This window comes from Akebia trifoliata, chromosome 11, assembly GCF_017979445.1.
Source record: "Akebia trifoliata isolate Shusen 1 chromosome 11, ASM1797944v1, whole genome shotgun sequence".
Lineage (NCBI taxonomy): Eukaryota > Viridiplantae > Streptophyta > Magnoliopsida > Ranunculales > Lardizabalaceae > Akebia > Akebia trifoliata.
Window position 1 is genome coordinate 1,298,274 of NC_141385.1, and position 20,011 is coordinate 1,318,284.

Below are 20,011 nucleotides of genomic sequence, written 5' to 3' on the forward strand. Positions count from 1 at the left end.
TCATTGTGAAATATATAGATGTATATATTTCTATTTTGAGGGTTTATACTTATGGAGAAAGAGACACATTTTAACGACTCCCAGTTTTTAAATAGAGACATCTAGGAGTGTAAAATGTAAGGGAAAATAGTATTCTTATCTGGTCCGTGGACCTACACTGCCGAATCACGTAAATTCTTTTGTTTGTGCGATTCTCTATTCTCTCATGGTAAGGTCACCATTCTAAGAGAGTTTTTTTTTATGTTTAGGAATAATTTCATCTTCATTTATAGTTTCTACTTCAATTTCTTTTATGTTATTCATGTTTATTTTTTTTAATGTACTTGTTGAAAATCTAAGAATTTTAGATTTCAAAGACTTTTTTTCTCAATAAATAAATAAATAAAAATAAATATAAAATGATCTTCTTTTAATTGGATTTATGTGCTTTCTTCATGTATTTGAATCAAATGTAGCAAACCGATCTATATATGTTTTTAGATTTATGTGATTTCTACATTCATTTTAAATGCATTGATATTACTTTGAAGTATGAAACCTTATCTAAGAGTGTATGTGCTCTCTCAAAGACTTCTCTTATGGCCTTGGAGGACCAATGATGAATTTGATTTGTTATATGAATAATAATGAATGCACGCACTCTTAGTACGCGGTTGGGTATGTGGCAAGGGCATAGAACCACACATCGTTTTCTTGTGTATCTCAATGAAAATGATATATGGTTCTGTGACCTTGCCACATCAGCCGCGTACTCAACTGTGTACCAAGACCACGTGCATTCATCATGACACGACTTTTGTTATATATATCTATGAGTTTGATGGATGGAGTATTGTATCTGTTAGATAAAACTTTATGATCCGAAGTATAAATCAAATAAGAACACAAAAATCTCACATGACACAAGATATACGTGGTTTGGTCAAAGCATCAACCTACATCCACGGGCGAAAACAACGATTTCACTATATTAATCAAAGAAGAACAAGGTTACAATTTATCTATGTCTCTCGTATATCTCTCATCCCCTTTAGGGTTTCATCTTTAACCTTTTATATACTTAGGGTTACAAAGAGATTAAACGGGTTGGATCCAAAACCAAATTAAATGGGCCTAATATTTTGCCTGGGGGCTTCGCCAACGGGTCATGCGGTCGTTAACGGGTGATCAAAAGATCCGGGTTAAATTCACGATAACTCTCCATATACAATAATAGAAGACATAACCCAACAATATCAATATTTAATTAGAAAATCTTGTGATTCAAATTGTAGTTGATTATAAATTTAAAACATTTTTTTAATGGGGGTAGTTAAATGAACTTTTAATGACTACTGTATTATTTTTCTTTTGGGAAGACTAGTTAGATATTTGTCTTTATCTTTGTGGAAGAACAATGCTAATATTTGTATTTTTTTTACATTGTTAATGATATTCTGTAGCATTTGTTAGGAGTGGGTGCGTGGCATCGGAAATTAAGGCATTTTTATTTTTTTACAATACGTATTGTTTTTAATTGCTTTCTTAGTTAGATGAAACACGGTTTTAAACTTGAGTTAAATTTCGATTTGACCAGAATATTTCAACGAGTCGAGTCAAGTCAATAACATGCAAGGTGACTTGAACTAGCTAGTAATATTAATATTAAGTAATAAATTATTGAAAAGGAGAAGTGGGTGTCAATGGATACCCATTTAATTGGAATCAAATTGAAACTGAAATCAGAAACCTCGGTTCCGATTCCCTTTTATTGGAGCTGATTAGAGTTGGATTTATAATTAAACCAAACTGATAAGAACCGAAATCGTTAGTCTATATTCAATGAATACACCCTGAGTATCCAAGACCAGCTTATTTTGTACAGAAAATGATTTAAGATTTTTAACATTCTAAATTTATACATTTTACATGATTCAATTTTTATTATAAACTATGTACAGGAGCTTAATCTCTTCAAAAAGTTCAATATTTGTATCAAAGAGAAAATATCATTAACAAACAAATTATAATTAAGTTGATATTTTTCTAGCTTATATGTTAATTTTTTAAAAGAAAAAAAAAAGTTTTACAATGATTAAATTATTTTTTTTCTCGCCTGATTCTTGAAAATTGGAATTGATGTTGGGTGCAACATCTCTTGGCAAATCTGCTTCTAGTGTCACTTATTTTAAAACAAGAATCAAAACTGACTACAACCGTAATTTAACAAATAATGATTCTAGTTCTGAGTACCTTAGAATTGAACCAGAACCGACCCATTGACACCCCTACTTTAATGAGGTAGAGAAGGAGATGTTGAAGATATTTTATTTTTGAATAATGATTTTCTAACTATAAAATCTTCACTTGGTCAATACTCGTCTGATGTATATAGAAGATGTGTTTTGTGTATCCTGAGGAAATAGATCTATGATTCTGAGACTGACGTTTTGTTCTTGGAAAATGCTAAGGTGACTTCCAGCGACACCGCATTCCACACTGAGCTGATGTGGTCGTGTGCACTCCACCTTGGATGCTTGAGCATTACTCTTGTGTCCTTTTTTAATTTATTTGGAGATCATTAGTTATTTGGAAGAGACTATGAACTTCAGGTTCAAGAATCTAGACTACTTCTTTGTCTTGTACTCTTCATTTTTGACTTTCAAATTCCATGATTGTGGAAAGTCAAACATAACAACTCCCAATTTGATTGAATAAATTGAATTCAAGGATGAATGAAAGAATCAAATACAATAAGATCTTGATAATCAATATGAACAATTAATATATGTTATGTTACATTGATATACATGTATACATCACAAGGAGAAAAATCAGAAGAGCTTGCTTGCAAACTCTTTGATGGAATCTGAATTGGTTGACACCGATGACTTAACAAGATTTCTTAACTCAGATAAGCTTCTTCCCAATTGTAAAGCTACCTTCATTTCAAATAATTCCCCATTCTCTCTTCTTTCAACCTCTCTTTCTCTAAGTGTGGCTTCTATGGACTCTTCCAATAGTTGAAAGGAACCAGCACAGCTTCGATACATCTCAAAAACCATTCCAACTTGCCCGCCATGCTCCAATGTATTTACTATTGTCGCTAATGCTCCAGCAACAACACCTAACAGCACTGCCCACGACCCATGAGAAGGAGATCCAACAAAAGCAGACCCAAACGCGGCAATTCCTGTGAGTAGAGGTCCCGAAATTGCTAAAATCTTATTAACTTTCAAGACTAATTTGCTCAGCTTTATGTATTCGGCGATGTCCTTTCTCTTCAACACCTCGATAATTCCCTTCATTTCTTCTTCTAGCTTTTCGCTCCAACCATTTTTCTCTACGTTTCGATCAAACTGTTGTTGTCTACGTTGTTGTGGCCACCACACAGCGGGTTCGACGTTCATTGGGAACTTATCGAGCATTACTCCTCCAAGCAATGGAAGTGGGTAGGCCTTATCGAGTGCCAAAACCTTTTCCATTGCATCCTTTACATCAATATCGGTAGGAGTACGAAGAGCAATTATTGTTTGGAGTTGACCATGGAGTTGTTTGAATAATCTTTCCGCATTTCTCTGCTCTTCAGCAAGTTGGGATGGTTGGATCTTGTTCATCACCAACAACATACCCGTTGCGGCCGAATACAATAGAGTGGAAGTTAACTTGAGAGCCAAAAAGGGTGCACCAATTCCTCCAATTGATGCAAGTCCTGTCATTGTTGCGGCGGTGAGGGTGATTGCATTGACTGAGGGGAGTAGAAGATTGTTCCAATTGTTCCTTTGTTCCCCAATGTTAGCATGCATTTCTACTCTATCCGCAACAGCCTCCATTATCGCATAAAGCTTAGCGACCTCTGTTGTGTTAGTCCTCATTTCTTCATGGGTAGTTGTTGTGGTTATGGCTTTGTATCCACCATTTGTAGTACTTAATAATTCTTCTACCAAGTTTCGAGTAGGTAGATTCGGAAGAGGTAAACGAAATGTTCGGGGTTTCGGGGCTTGGAGAGTAGCTTTGATACATAGTCGATGACAATGGGAATGAGCGATTGAAGATTGAAGGGTTGCCATTTCTCAAATTTATGTGTTGAGTTTGAATTGAAGTTGTTAAGATGAAATGGAACTGAAGGGTCTCTTCCAATTTATAGTGTAGATTTATGGTGAGGAGTTGAAGAAGATATATTTGATTATTTTTTTCAATCTTTGAATGGGTTAACGGTTTGGACCGTTTCTGTTCTAAATTGGCATCCAAAAGTTGACTTTCAAAGGACAGAACAGGTAAAACCTTGAAGCTTGAACTAATATGAGGACGGAGTCTAGTCGTTTGTGTCGTTTAGCCGTTTTGTATAGCACACATCATTAATTTGGATGACGTTAACGGCCAACTACCGTTATAGTTGCAACATATTACATCTATATATATTATATGTAAAATAAATGAGAGTCAAAATGTTTCATGACCTCATTTTATTTATTTATTATTTTTTTTAAAATTCATGAAATTCTTCAATTACTCCATAGCCGATTAAATAGGTGAATCATCGAATTAATTGTTGATTTATCTATTAACCTCTTGTAATATGATAACAATTTTACCTTTCACCCTCAAAATTTATTTTTTTCAATATTTAAATATTCCGTAAAAGACAGGTTTATGGTGCAAGAAACCCAAAAACATCATTTGAGTATTGAAATTTTCTCCATTTTTTAATGAAATTGTCTCAAAAGTCATTTGAATTAAAGTCACTACCAGATAATTACTAAATCCATACTTTGTTACCATGAAAGGATGAAGGAAAATATTTTTTTTGATAAATATAAATTTCATTAAAGATGAAGAAAAAGAGAGGAGGCTGAGGTAGCCCCCATACAACCAAACAAGAAAACAACACAAAACTAGAAACAAGAACTAAAGAAAAACACAAAAGCACAGATATTGTTATCAAGAAAGAAAAAGCTCGATCTGCATGAAGCTAAAGATCTCCAATGTCGTCCCAATTAAAAACGAAATCTTGAAAGCGCACTCCATCAAAGTCCTTACTCATCTTCGACCAAAGAAATAGTAACCCCAAAATCTCTAAGATCACTTTGTAAGATGAGCTCTCCTTGCTTTGAAATACCCTGTTGTTGCGCTCTCTCCAGATACCCCAAGCAATAGCAGATGACAGGATAGCCCAGAGATGACTCTTCCTAGCAGAGAAGATATTGAAACTCCACCCCTTTAAAAGATCAAACCAAGATAATGGAAGAACCCAATCCATGTGAAAACTAGATAAGAAGAACATCCAAATAGCACGGGCAAAAGAACAATGAATAAGGATATGATTGACAGTCTCCCCGTCCTTAGAACAAAGGAAGAAAATTTTGGTGTAATCCACCCCCGAGCTATCAAGTTATCCAAGGTGAGAATTCTACCCAGTGAGGCAAGCCATAAAAAGAACGAGACCTTAAAAGGAACCAGAGTGGACCAAATAACCGAAGGAGAGAAAGAAACCTCACCCAACGGAAGTAAGCAATTGTAAAAAGACTTAACAAAGAACTTCTTATCCTTAGCTTTTAACCATTCCCTTTTGTCATGATCGTCCTCTCTGACTTGGATCAAATTAAGGAGATCTAGAAGAGATGTAACCTCCGTCAATTCTCAATCATTGAAGTTCCTCCTAAATCCCAAATCCCAGGAATTTGTGTTTTCGTCCCGGCTCAGACATTGCCTTACCGAGTTATTTTTTTTCAAAGAGCAAGCGTACAAGGATGGGTATTGGGTAGACAGAGAAGAAGATCTGCACCAATTATCCTCCCAAAATCTAACCTTGTCCCCCAAACTAACTTTGAATCTAATCTCCTTATCAAATTCATTAACACCCTTAAGAATACCTCTCCACACACTACACCCATAAGATCTTCTTGCCTCACCACTATACCAACCAAAATCCTTCTCTCCATATTTAGCTTTGATCACTTTCCTCCACAAATTGTCTCTTTCTTCCCCGAATCTCCAAAGTCACTTACCCAAGAGGACTTTATTTATTAGCCTTAACCCTCTAATCCCGAGACCTCCATTCTTCTTTGGAGTGCATACTAACTTCCAATTCACCAAATGATACTTTCTACCACCCGTATTATCATTCCACAAAAAATTATTCATGAGACTTTCAATTTTAGCTTCTACTGATTTAGGCTATGAGAATAAGGATAATAAGTAGATCGGGATACTCGTTAAAATATTTTTAATCAACGTAACCTTACCCCCTTTCGATAGATACTTTGCCTTCCAAGTGCTCAATTTCTTCTCCATTTTCTCGATAACCCCCTTCCAAATATTTTTGCTACAGTACGGAACCCCTAAAGGTAACCCTAAGTAGGACGAGGGAAGCGTATCACTCCGACACCCCAAAATAACTGCTAAGACTCGGATGTTCGGCACCTCACACACCCCAAACAACTTGATTTTTTGCAGATTGACATGTAAACCTGAAATTGCTTCAAAGCAGCATAACAAAACCCGAAAGAGCTCTCACTTGATCTCTAACAGGATCTAAGAATACTATGGTGTCATCTGCGAATTGCAAATGCGATATCAGAGGACCCTCATTGTTCACTCTAAACCCCGATAACCTTCCTATCTCAACTCCCCTCCTAAATAGTTTCCCCAAGGCCTCAGTCACTATAAGAAATAAGAATGGGGATAACGGATCCCCCTGTCTCAAACCCCTGGAGCTCCTAAAATACCCTGCCGGACTGCTATTGACTAAGATAGAGAAAGATACCGAAGTGACGCACTTCATAACCCACCCAATCCACTTAGAACCAAAGCCCATCCTGCCCAACATATACTGCAAAAAATCCCAACTCACATAATCATAAGCCTTCTGCATATCAATTTTTCCTATTAACCCCACCTTCTTGTCTTTAATCCTAGAGTCAAGACACTCATTAGCCATTAACACACCATCCAGAATTTTCACTTATAAGAAACCTAAATTAATAATGGAACCTAAATTTTCACTTATAAGAAACCCAATATAAGACTTCAACGATGATTGCGCAAAGTACAATAAAGAGAAAATTATTTTCTCCAGAGATTATTTTTTATTGAAAATGGCGAGTACTGAAAATCTCATAAAACCGTTTTCCTGAAAAGGTACCAAAGAGTAATCTTTTCCCAAAATGAAAGCAAGCTCCATATGATTACAAAGAATACATTTTCAAGGGAATATAGCTTTAGGTCTGAAAATCATTTTACAAGAAAAATGCTGAATCACACACCTCGAAAACCATTTTCCATGAGTGATCATAAGCCCACGATGATGCACCCCGACTTTGTTGCACGAGGTCGCTATCCCATACCTTTGATACAGCCCACGCAACAAGCATGGCACAAGTGCGAGCTCGTTGTTCTCATGCACGAACATAAACATACATTAAAAGCAAGAGCACGAAAATGTAAAAAAGATAGAATAGCCAACTTTCAACCATTACTCCAATATTATGTCTAACAAAGGAACCTCACTATAATCCTGAATGGGAGTGAAGCATATAAAGAGAAGACAAATCATTTTGAACATCAAGCAAGAATTTTGTAAGCACGAAGCATCTTTAAGAGGCCCTCTTTGCTGAAATCTTTTCTTGCAAATTTTACTTATCCCTTAACATCATAGTCCTCGCTTGTAGATTCATAAATATTCCCCTAAACAATGCAACAACACATCAACATACACTCATTTTAATTAATAACGAGTTCAGAAAAAAAAAGAATCGAGAAAACAAATCACACGAAAAAGTTAAGAAGAGGCAAAACAAATACCAGCAGCATGCAACACAGCTGTGAAAGATGACACGGAATTGCAGCGGCATATACTGGTAATTTATCCACCCCACGATTGGCCAAAACTGCTCAATCATCAATTCAACAATTTTAGCCCATTTGGATTCCTTGTTTCCACGTAATCTACTAAATCGTAATTAATAATGCAAAGATAAAATTAAATGCTGGCATAAATACCCCCCATGCTGTCAACTGCACTGAGGGATAATCCTTCTTCACTTTACTCTTAACCTGTGTCCAAGGTCTTCCTGCATTGAGTTTATAACAAGAGAAATATTATACAGAGAAATAGACAGGGAGTCGAGTTGTTTCTTCATTGATGGTAATTATATACAGATTACCCAATCGTTCTCTTTTCTTATCTTTTTTTTTTTTTTTTTTAAATAAAGCTTGCGCATGTGTTTTCACTCAAGAAATTTGGTCACCATTCATGTTCCTTTTTCACATTCAATGGGTCTCCCTAAGACTTTAATATATCCTTTCAAAGTTGACATTCTTGAGCTCACGGAAATAGAGAACCGATTTTATGGAGTTTATCCCCCTTCACTTGTTTGTTGGAGCATCTGGCAGGAGAGGAAAAGTTTTGTTTTTCTTAGATTGGAGAGCCCTCTCCAAGAGTCATCGTTATCATTCTAGGGCTTATAATCTATTGTGTAAAGCTTTTGGCTTCAACCGATTTTTTTTGTGAGAAAATTTGTAACTCGGGGAACCCTATAGTTTGGTGTGGTAGTTTTTTTCTGTTTGCTTCTTTGTTCTTTGCAATTGGTAGATCTCCTCAACCTCCTGCTTTGGTTACTTAAAAAATCATATATTTATCAGAAAAATAAAACATCGTGGATTGGATGTTAAAACTCAGCTGTGTACTAGGACTAGATTTTAAGTTGATAAGAAAAATAAATTACATTTATGCTCTCTGCCGTAAATACCCCCACTCAAGCTTGCATCATTTCTTAGAGGACTAGAAGTTATGTAGTGTACTTACCCTCAACGACAATCCCATAGTAAATCATAAAAAGTATATTGTTCCAAGGGGAAGATGTCAACTGTTCCAGCAACACCTGCAAAGAATATCATCAGACATGTTAGAACGACTTTGACACAAATAGTTCTTAAATTAGCCTGCAAGTAGCCCTTCAATTTTCCCGGGTCAGAAACATGAATTTGTTCCACCGTTCAGTTTCCAATCTAGATCCTTATCTTCTGTTTTTTTTACTGCCTCAATCTACATTCTTTTTGTCCTTCATCTCACCCCCTTAGAGCCTTAAAATTCACCCAAATTGTTGGCAATGGTTTGGGTATGTAAAACAAAGACCAACAACAGCACCAGTGAGTAGAAGCTCTTTGAAGCCTCTAAAATGGTGAGGAGACATTGTATACAGTGAAGAAGACGATACAAGAGTTGAAAAAATGCAACAGAAACATACAGATACATATTAAAAGGTAAGTAGAATACCTTCTTGGCTACAGTTTTTGTATCCTTCTTCCCCTTGAAAATCTTATCCATTAATTTATGAAAGAAGTGCCCAAATGGTCCTAAATAAGCGAATCCAAGAAGCTGAATTTGACAACATTAGGATACACAGACTAAAACAAATATATGCAGCTGAAATGCATGACATATTTAAATGCAAAGATATTGTAATATGTTCATCACTCACACATGTGTGAGCCAAACAATACAAAACAGTACTACCTACAAATCCTACAAAAGCTTACAACAAGAAACAGATAAGATTTAAACAAGACCAACCACGTATGAACTTGGATTCTATTGGGAACAAGTGAATTTTTTTAAATTATAACTGCAGATTCGTGTTCGATAACCGGTGGTTCCTTCATATTGTAAACTTTTGCAAACTCTCTTTATTTCTTGACAATTTATGAGAATGCAAATATTTCACAAGAAAGACAAAATATCTGGATCTAAAAAAGAAAAATGTAAGATGTGTTTCAAAGCATTTCTCCTTTTCCAAGTTTATTATGAGGGGACCTACTGGTACATACATTATTCTTTCTGTTTTCCACTTAGATTTTTCCCTCATTTACAGAGTTAACTCGGATGTTGATACCCTGATTATCAGATGGAGGAAGAAAGTTTCTTATGCATTTCTTGTTCTCCTGTGGATGTCCGAAACATCAGAATTAATCAAGATTGCCTATTTGAGATTGTTTAGATCACTAGCCAGCACATGTGGCAGGTGTGATCAAGTGTCCTATTACAGTTCCAAAACCCAAGATCAATTACAAAATTTTTCTCCCATTGAACATCGTTAGTTCTGGTTGACTTGTTTAATTGCCCAAATGTTCTAGAAGTATCCCAATTGCACTTGATCTGTTTTCCATCTCCCTTTCAGATTACTTGCTCTCTGAGATTAGAACTCGGACCCAGTTTGCCTAAAACAGTGGAATAATACAAGAATAACGCCTCAAATCACAAATAATAAAATCTGCAAATAAAGAGAAAGAGAGGGATATAACCAACCACACAAGAATATAGGAACTTACGTGGTGATAAGTTTGGGGGTTCAACTCAAAACCAATTGGCAATGAGTGGAGAAGCCCAGGAACTTATAAGGGGAGAGAGAGAGAGAGAGAGACAAGGCAATGAGTGTCCGAAGTGGGACTAAACTCAACAGGTGGTTCACTGCCAGGGCGAATCCATGGGCACCGACAATCAAGAACTTCTAATATATGATTGATCATATACAACCCAAGAGACCGCTTTCCCTAGCCCACGAAACACTTCACTCACTCACTATTGTGAATTGAATCCCTGCAACCTTTCCAAGAAAAAGAAAAACAGACCTTGGAGCACCCTTCTAAAATAAAAACCTTCAAATGACCTCCAATTAATACTAATTAAATACATAGACACACATCCCCAACCCCTTATTTATAGAAAAACTCAACTCTCAATTCTGATAACCCAAATGAGTTTGTTTCTTCATAGGACTTGGTTTCAATCCACAACAAACATTATTCAAAATCGAAAATTTTGGACGACAATAATAAACATTAAATTGAATTTTAAACCAAATTTGCTGCTGTAAGCGAAATTGATGAAGAAAAAAACGGCCTTTACCACTTTGAGAAGAAGCCTTCTCAGTTGAAGTTTTTGTATACCAGTGAGCTTCTGAGCAACAGAATCGCTTATTCCTGCCAAGACGCCAGCTGTAATAGCCTGCACCCCAACAACACTATAATTTACAACCAATAAAATAAAATAAAGAAACCCACTTCAAAATCCCAACTCAAAATCCAAAATTGTAATTAGGAAACAAGAAATGAACGAAGCCCATTTCGAATCTAATCGAGATAACGAAAACCCAGAAACAGAAAGACACGAAACAAAGAAGAGCAATGAGAGAGAGAGAGAGGAATCGAACCTTAGTTCTAAGGGGATGAAGTTGAAGCTGTAACATGTACTGTTGCCATCCCTTCTTCGCTATCTCTCCCATGCTTTCTTTCTTCTTCAGATCTTTCTCGTCTCTTTCGATCTTAAATCTACTGAAAGATGAGTGAGGAGTTACTTGCAGCTATTGCTGGCACTGGCAGACAGGCAGAGTCTCCAATTCTCCATTATAAAAACATGGGTGATTTAGACTTACCCCACCACATTTTAGGGGATATTTGAGATACCCCTGTGTTTTCAAACTGATGACAGGTACCCTTTCACTTTAATTCTTAACTGACCTAAATATCCCCTCATTTTCAACCACAAAATAAATAAAAACGCCTTGATTTTTCTTCTCAAATCAAATCCACAAATCCTTTCTTTTTTTTTTTTTTTTTAAATCAACTTATTCAAATCTCTTAGAATACTCAATTAATCCTCGAAGCACATGCAGTCCCCTCCCTCTTCACCAGGGGGCGAAGCTAGGATTCTACCCATGTGAGGGGCAACTCAGAGAGGAAGAAAGTTGTGGGAGAAATAGCAGTGATTTTTTTTTTTTTTTTTTTTACCATTAATATTTGTAAGAATAGCTCATTAATTATAAACTTTGAAAAGTCTTGTGGGAGCAAGTGTCCCCATTATAAATGCATCCCTACTCTTCACACACCAAAGTAATGCCTGAATAAATCCTTGAGAGTGGCCCTAAGGGAGGATTTGAATTGAAAACCTTTGGTTCATAAGGTGTGGTCTCAACCACCTCACCAACCCTTACATGGTTAACCTTATCTTATCTTGAGACACTAAAAAGATAGATTCTTAAGGTTGAAAATATTTGATCTCTAAGAATTAAGAGGGAAAAAAAAAAGAGAATTACGAAGAAAAAGAGAATTGCTTGGCGGTTGAGGATGAGGGCATTCAACTCAATTCTTATAAGTATCTCATTGAAAACTGAGTTCAAGGGACTTGTTATCAATTTGAAAACATAAGAATATCTCAAATATTCTTGAAAGAGTCGTAGTTTTCTTACTTTCCCTTTCGACGCACGTTACACAATTGTACATCCCATGAATATGTGCAGTTGCGTGTCCCCAAGAAAAAGAATCTATGGTCCTAACACATGCCACGTCAAGGGATGTGTATCATACGGGGTTCTCCAAAATGTGGATGTGTATCTCCAAAACAACCCTAAAAACATTGTGCATTGTGTTTCGGCGGAGCACCCAATTACGGTGCAGCATCTCAGATTTAATCGGTACGCATATTCTTCGTCGGATTGTATTTTATTTGAAAAAAACCGTCTCTCATGTGGTTTGATACGGTAAATAATATCTTCTAGTGGTGCTCCATCAATCAAACCCAATTTTTATAAAGACCACTCATCATCAGACACGTGGCACGTCACTCCATAGTTTTTTTTTATGATAGAATTTCACCCACTCATTTCGCATCTGTTTTCCCATATATTAAAGCAGTATCAATGATTGGCTGTTTTGTCCAATGGTGTGGTTAGATGAAGCCCCACTCAATGTTATTTTAGCCCAATTTTGACATTCCCCTCTGAATTTGCATACTAACTTTTTTTTTACAACACACCAATCCTTTTGAAATTAAATCATTTACAGATTAGTGTGTTATAAGTAAAAGTTGATATGTTCATATATATTTTTTTAATAAATTTTATCTTAGAGATGACTTCACCTAATATATTTATGGTTGAAGATAATGAACTTTGAGAGGAAAAAATCAAGAGTTTTCAGATATCAAAGGTAGTAAAATAAACTCTCATTTATTTTACCACCTTGTTTGCTAAAACAGACTATCTCTATCTCTCCTATTGACAGAGATATTGTGGGATGTGTTTGTTTGATAATGTGAATTTACTTAAATTCAATAATTTAATTTATTAATGGGCCTTGTTAAGAATGTCCTAAGGGCACACGTTTAAAGTGCAACAAATACACATTGAAAATTAGAATCTAAGGGTATTTAATTTTTAAGGGCATCTTGGGTACAATTTTCAAAGTGTATTTATTGCACTTTAATGTGTGCTCTTAGGTCACATATTAACAAAAATTCTTTATTTATTAATTGATGTGTTATAAGTAAGAGTTGGTGTGAAAATATACTCTCTTTTAACCATGATGACCTACCACGTCATCTATCCAGGAATCATCCTTAAAACCACGTATCACATCGATCAGAAGCTTTTAACCTTTGTAGAGCTGAAGAGAGGATCTCAACCATCCGATGTAGATCAAAATACTTATCCAAAGTAAAGTGGCCTCACATCAAGAATACCGTTGTGTTGATGATATATGCCACGTGTAATAACCAGGGCTATAGATTGTCATTCACTATACGACAAGCAAAATACATTGAGAGACCCTCCTTAGATTCTCTTCGGCCACTCAAAGCTTCAGAACCATTCAAATATTCGTGGACGAAGAGAAATCCGTTTTCCAGTTTTTTTTTTTCTTTTTTCCCGCCATTTATTTCTCAGATTTTTGTTTTTGGGAGTTTTCTTCTCTCTCTCCACCATTGCAACACAGATGTTTCACTCTTTCTGAGCTGAATCGAAACCCTAATAAGGTAAATTTCCCTCAATCAAAATCGAGCTTAAAAGTTCAATTATTTCTTCATGTTGAGGATTTCAATTGTTTGTTACACTAAATTTTAATAGCGATGTTGAATTTAATCAACTAATCTGAAAATGGGCTGAATTTTTAGTTAGAAATGGATTTTGATTATATATTTACAATTTTAATGGATATTGAGGATCTTGAAATGGAATTCGAATAATTGAGAAGGGCCTTTGACTATAGATCTTCAATTTGAGGTTCAAATCTATCTTTGCTAATAATCTACTAATCACTAACCTACTTACCAAAAAAAGGATATTTTTAGGGTTTTAATTGATTTGGTATAGTGAGTTTTAATGGGGATTTTTTTTCAAAGAAATATTGAATTAGGGGTGTCAATGGGCACCTGATTAACATCTGTCCCCAATTGGAACTGGAACCTATTATCCTGGTTCTGGGACTACTTATTATGGTAGTGAAACTGGAACAAGGTTCACACCAATCATTTTATAAAGTTGGAATTGGAATCAATAAGACCTGGAACTGTTGTGTGTAACAGTGCTAAGGATGTTTAATTTATCTCTTTTTCTCTACGTTTTTTTTTAAAGATTTTTTTAGTACAACAGATGGTTGGTTGTTATTGGTTCTGGTTCTATTCCACCTGTTTCATTACGAGAACCGGAACAGGAACCTTTTGTGTGTAATGGGTTCAATTAGAATCCCCTTGCTTGAACTTTCTCAACATTGACTTCCATGGTTTCAATTTTCTTGATTCTATCATGTTTTCTTGAAAGTGAATATGAATCAATTCTGTGAATAGAACATATATTCAAGGTTTGGTCCCATAAGAAACAGGCCTACTTTATGGTAACGCCAAACATTTTCACCCATCATAAATAAAATCTGGACAGAATATCTATCTCTATTCCAAGTTTCCAGTTAAGGAGAACATATCTCTATTATTATTATCTGTTTCTTTGGTAAGCAAGTGTACTAGTGGTTAGTAATTAGTAGGTGAAGGCAGGTTTTGAACCCAGATCGTGGTATTAACACTCACAGATTTTTACCAACTCAGCAAGCTGACACCTCTCCGACTAACTTTGTTCCTACCGTTCATTTTTGTTCCAATAGACATAAATGTGTGAAATATTTGTATCTATATAGTGATGGAATTTGGGTGGCTGCTATGATTTAATGTTTGCTTATATTTATATTGGGTTGTGGACACTAACGGATTGATGGGTTGCTTTTGTATAATGTTATATTCTCAGAATAATGACTGCTTCAACTACTTTATGAAGGCATCACTTTTGTCATGATGCAACCATGTTGACAATACACACGGCAAAAGCAATAAGCAAGTGTCAGGCAAATGAAGAAACTGAAACTCTGCGGCAAGCATCTCCTTGCAGTATTCCACAAACAAATCTGTTGATCAGCACTGTAGTGTCTACCAGTTCCTTGAGAAACAATTGCAGTCAAAGATTATGTACTTCTGCTGGCTCCTGGAAATGTTGTAGCCAACTTCAGAGCTGTCACCTATCAAGAATATCAAACCGACGAGCTTTAAAGAGATGGTTGGTAAGAGATTCTTCTTCACTGTTGATTGGTGAAATTTTTCAATAAAAGGAATTTTTATTAGATTTCTTTTATAGTGCCAATCGCATATCTCCACTTCGTCTGATGATGAGTATCGTTCATCTCGCAATATAGCTATCAGCCTGTTTAGGCGATACAGGAACGCCATTGACCGGGGAGGAGGTGACAACCTAAAAGTATATTCAGTATTTCGTATGTTTTTTTTTTTTTTTTTTTCGTGTGAAACAATTATTTTTCCTTTTTTGCTCTCTTGGTTAGCTAATATTTTTTGGTATGGTACCAGGAGTTCATCAGTGCTGGGGTTAATGCATATGCTCTTGGCTCTACCGACGAGGGATTGAGGAATGAACTTACTTGTATGAAGGACTCTGGTGTTGAAATAGAAGGGATGCAAAGTTATGGTAGAAGTACCAATTTGAAGTCCAAGATATTTTCTGAGGAGGTGACAACCTTTCTTATCTCATTAATTACATTTCGAAATCCTGAAATGAGTTCTCAGGCCCATAGATATTTTGTTTCACTATTAAAAAATCTTTTACTTCTGAATACTTTATGACTTTCACTCATTCCACCTTCCACGAAGAGGTCTACTGGTTTATTTATCAGCCACTCCGATTTTATGTCAGAATTATCATTGGTACAAAATTTATTTCTTTAACTCTTAAAGTTAGGAGTCAAACAAAGGTACACAGCTCAATGCTAACAGATAAACCTCTATTTCATTTGGTGGGATATTGGTGCAAGTCTTGTCTCAAATTTCACAAAAATGGCCAGGCAAAATGGAACCAATTTTTGTTGAGTCACCCTGGCCAGTTTTATCACATACCCATCTTGACAAAGCATCGCCTCTAATTTATTGTAGTAAACTGATTTTAGATATTATGAAAGCATTGAATTCTATGAAGAAGATCAAAGGCAACCTAACTAAGATCGCTCACTAAATTACATAAATTTGCCCATGTGAGTTGGAAAACAAAGCACAACACCTTAATACTTATTAATGTGGGTCTGATATTGAAACCACTTACTCAAATTCAGAGGTCCTATAGGTGCCAGGGTCTCTCACATCCATATATGCCTCTCAAAGCTCTGGCATGATGGATATATGAGGCTTTGAACCTATTTTTTCTCTTATTTATGCATGCCTTTGATATTGTCTAGCATGGGTTGGTCAACCCTCTTAGTAAGAAGCAATTTCAAAATTTTTACTAGTATTTGTTACTATAAAGTATGTTCCTTATGTGGTAAACAGTCATTGCTTGGTGGAATCTTGGTATTCACGAAATTGGTCGAATGGTTTGAAAAATGGAATTTACTGCCCATTTTCTAATGCAGGTAGATGAGTGCATTCTGTGGTTGAGCATTATATTTATCACAATCTTGTGTACGCCACAACCAACTGTTGTTAGATGGTCTTCTACACCTCCAGTATCGGATGAAATCATGCTTCAGTGGAAAGGTTTTTGTGCTCTCATAGCTAATGCATATTACGTGAAAGGAATGGCATGGTGAGGGTCTATCTCCATGCTTCAGTTTGTTTGGGCCTTTATTTACATAATATCACCATAGTAAGTTATGTACTCATTGATGTAAAGAGGAAGAAAGAAATGCTCTTTTAAATCTTAATTTATGTTTGATTTCAGATACTTTTCACATACTATTTATGTAAATTTTAATCTGTTTTGACTTATTCTTATCTTGTATCTTCACTTATTGGTCCCCTATCCTTTCCATATCTGGGCAAATAATCATTCTTTTTGGGGCAGGTTACCATAATTGTAGTATTTAAATGAATAAGACCCTTGTAATCTCACATGTATTTCTTATGTTCATCCTGCTTTTAACTACTATTGCTGAAGGTTTAGTTTTAGGCATTTTGTTTCTTGATATGGGTCTAATATCTGATACCATGCTTTCCTATTTCTTCCCCAGGCTTCCTGTGAAGACTCTTCAACTAGAACAAATGGCAGTGTTGGGACATGCAGAGGAACCATCTGTTGTTGCTAGCCGAATGCGATTAGTGTTTAGCACTCTAGAGGTTTGTTACGTTTTTTCCATTTTCAGATTCTAGATTGTTCTAGATATTAAGAGAAAACATGAGATGGACCTAAGGTCCATCACCCTGACCCTGACCGTTGCTTACATGGCCTGCTGACCCACTTATCTATATATTGAAGATTTCTTTGGTGAATGGGTCAGTGTTTATCTGACACTTGGGTGACTTAGTGTTCGATGCAAAAAATTCTTATGTTGTGTCCTTATTAAATAGATCTCATGACTTGTACCATATAAATAACCAAGGCTGGAGGGTTGGGTTCACCTAGTTTCGCTGCCAGTGCATATACCAGAACAGTTTGTTTTGTTGTTAATAGTATTTTTGCAGTCCTTGCATGACTATAACATGTGAGGAAATACCTGATTATTATGTTGGCTTGTGCAGGTTGTGAGTCCACAATGGCCAAGGGTTTAGTTTAACCTGGACAATGTATTTTGCCATTTTTTTTTTCTTTTTTTCTTTTTTTGGTGGTGGTTATGTGATGTCTATTAGATAATTGTTGATCAAAGTAGCCTATTTAGGGTACACTATTAAATTATGTAATTTCCCTATACACAAAGCAAAGAGAAATATGTGAAAAATGAAGGGAAAAAAATCTGTTTTCTGTTATTCTAGTTCCCTACCTCAGTTTAATGTTTTTTTTTTTTTTGTTTTTGTTTGTTTGTTTGTTTGTTTGTTTGTTTACATTTGTTAATTATTTGTCAAGTACGATTATAATTGTTGGAGTTGTAGCTGCAACTGAACACTATTTTTTTTTTGTGTTTCATACTGACGATGGAAGGATTGATTGCTTTACAAGTAAACTAGTAAATAATAAATAGGAATGGGTTCAACCAAATTAAACCATAGACCAATTTAACAAAATTTTGGTTAATAATCAGTTAGGTTCTTAAATATTTGCATAAAACTGATTTAGTAGAGCCAGTGATAAGCAACAATATTCTTGGACTCCCATCCTTGCATGAATATTGTTATGCACTTGTAAGACTTAAATCTAGTTTTGTTCGTTAAACATTATTCCTCACTGAGAAGTACACGAAGGAGACAGAGAAAGAAAACTCACTTAAAAATGTACTAACACCGCCTTATTACTACTTCAACACTAATGGAAGTAAAATAGTTGGAATGCAAGACCCCAGCTCCTCCACCTGCCTCCTCTCGCTCCACCACCAAGTCCTAACCCAGCTCCAGTACCACTGAACCCGCCACCACTACCACTGTCAAGCCCACCACCAAAGCCTGGTTCGCCTCCTGGACCATCATTGGGTACAACGATGGCGAAGAATGTCTTCTGCTCCTCATATGCACCCTTTTTAGTAAGAAGGTTTCTAGCACTATTATGGCAAACAAGAGCACCAAGGACCAAAAGGACAATTAACCTGGTAGTTTATCTTTAGTAGGTGGTGGTAACAGTAGGGATAGGTTATGATGAGAAGCCAATATATATTACATGCAAGTTTTCATAAAAATACCCATGTTTTGGATAGTTTTTTTTAGCTTATTGTGGCTATCCTCACCCTTTGTGTAAGACTAATCCCACGGTCACATGCACCGCCCCCTCGGAAAGTCCTATGTGGAACTGGTTGAGTCGAGGGTCAATCAGACCCTGGAGGGTGGCCCCAATGAATTAATTGCTTCGTGGGGTTTCAAATACTTGACCTCCCCTTCCTAAGGAGCTTATCATGGCTCGGCTTGCCACTTGGCCAACCCCTTGGGGTTCATGTTTTAGATAATTAATAAAGTTAACTGCACCCTTTTAAAAAAGACGCAATGCTCTTACAAGTTGGTACATCCAATTTGGGCGCAAGGTAGATTGTACGTGCGTGTGTGTTGACTTTTGAGCCACAAAGGAAACTTTTGATCCTTCTCTTCTTTAATGAGTTTTCTATATAGGAGGGGGGGGCTTGCACATGGGTTCATGGCATATATGTCTTTATAGCCATGCCTTTATATGTCTTTACAGCCATTGATAGATAGATGAGCCCATTAACAAACCCTAATATTCCACAATTTCCACTATGGTCTGCCACAAGGATGATGAAACTTGCATATTTTCTCTTCCTCTTTTTCTTTTTTTCTTTCTTTTTTGTTTTTTGTTTGTTTTTGTGAACAAAAGAGGGTTGTGGCAGACAGTGAAGAAAGCATCAGAAATCCCACTTGGAAATGTAGGGGGGGTGAAGGATTTATGAACATGCCACGTCAAGCGAGTGAATTTTGAGTCAATTAATCATTAGTCCTAGGCATAATAATTGAGTCATGATAAAATGATGCATTATATCATATGACGGTTTTGTGCCCTTGCCACATCATCTGCATATGTTTTGCCATGTCAATTTATCATTAGTCTTTGCTAAATATCTGAGATACTCAGGTATTTTTACTCTTTGACCTCATTCTTGAATCTAAGACTAATAAAAATGTCTTAAATGCCGTCATTGTTAATCTTTAGCCAAAATTCTTTTATTTGTTTTCTACAACCAAAACCTTATCTTTTCCTCTATGGTTGAAAGAAAACCTAATCAAATGTTGTTTTTCATTGAGGTTGAAGATGAAGGTGTCTAGATCATTTTTTGCAGTCTT

At 35.9% G+C, this 20,011-nt stretch overlaps 5 protein-coding genes across 7 annotated transcripts; 1 reads left to right on the forward strand and 4 right to left on the reverse strand.

Moving 5' to 3' along the window:
* Nucleotides 1–2,792: 2,792 nt before the first annotated feature.
* Nucleotides 2,793–4,131, reverse strand: LOC147390189 (putative F-box protein At4g22030). The gene has a single exon (XM_086459587.1). It carries the CDS (start codon nt 4,047–4,049, stop codon nt 2,814–2,816), a length of 1,236 nt encoding a protein of 411 aa, XP_086315713.1. The 5' UTR covers nt 4,050–4,131; the 3' UTR covers nt 2,793–2,813.
* A 2,329-nt stretch (nt 4,132–6,460) lies between these two features.
* On the reverse strand, nt 6,461–6,919 carry LOC147390190 (secreted RxLR effector protein 78-like). Its single transcript, XM_086457728.1, has one exon. The coding sequence runs from the start codon at nt 6,917–6,919 to the stop codon at nt 6,461–6,463; it is 459 nt and encodes a 152-aa protein (XP_086313854.1).
* A 501-nt stretch (nt 6,920–7,420) lies between these two features.
* Nucleotides 7,421–11,370, reverse strand: LOC147390191 (peroxisomal membrane protein PMP22-like). The gene is made up of 7 exons (XM_086459536.1): nt 11,190–11,370; nt 10,886–10,984; nt 9,257–9,358; nt 8,786–8,861; nt 7,981–8,051; nt 7,783–7,868; nt 7,421–7,665 (listed from the first exon to the last, which is right to left on the reverse strand). The coding sequence occupies exons 1-7, from the start codon at nt 11,259–11,261 to the stop codon at nt 7,614–7,616; spliced, it is 558 nt and encodes a 185-aa protein (XP_086315662.1). The 5' UTR covers nt 11,262–11,370; the 3' UTR covers nt 7,421–7,613.
* Nucleotides 11,371–13,605: 2,235 nt separating this feature from the next.
* On the forward strand, nt 13,606–18,040 carry LOC147390192 (orotidine 5'-phosphate decarboxylase). Of its 3 annotated transcripts, none has more exons than XM_086460154.1 (7): nt 13,609–13,786; nt 15,078–15,357; nt 15,432–15,551; nt 15,659–15,817; nt 16,711–16,883; nt 17,308–17,413; nt 17,816–18,040. In XM_086460154.1, the coding sequence occupies exons 2-7, from the start codon at nt 15,103–15,105 to the stop codon at nt 17,843–17,845; spliced, it is 843 nt and encodes a 280-aa protein (XP_086316280.1). In that variant the 5' UTR covers nt 13,609–13,786; nt 15,078–15,102; the 3' UTR covers nt 17,846–18,040. The 3 variants fall into 3 exon arrangements, with proteins under 3 accessions (XP_086316281.1, XP_086316280.1, XP_086316279.1); XM_086460153.1 differs by having other exon boundaries at nt 13,610–13,786; nt 15,048–15,357; XM_086460155.1 differs by lacking the exon at nt 15,432–15,551 and having other exon boundaries at nt 13,606–13,786; nt 15,048–15,357.
* Nucleotides 18,041–18,359: 319 nt separating this feature from the next.
* LOC147390193 (uncharacterized) lies at nt 18,360–18,815 on the reverse strand (the record flags this gene model as incomplete). The annotated part of the gene is made up of 1 exon (XM_086457729.1): nt 18,360–18,815. A coding segment is annotated over one exon (282 nt), but the record flags the coding sequence as incomplete, so codon positions are not given.
* Nucleotides 18,816–20,011: the final 1,196 nt, after the last annotated feature.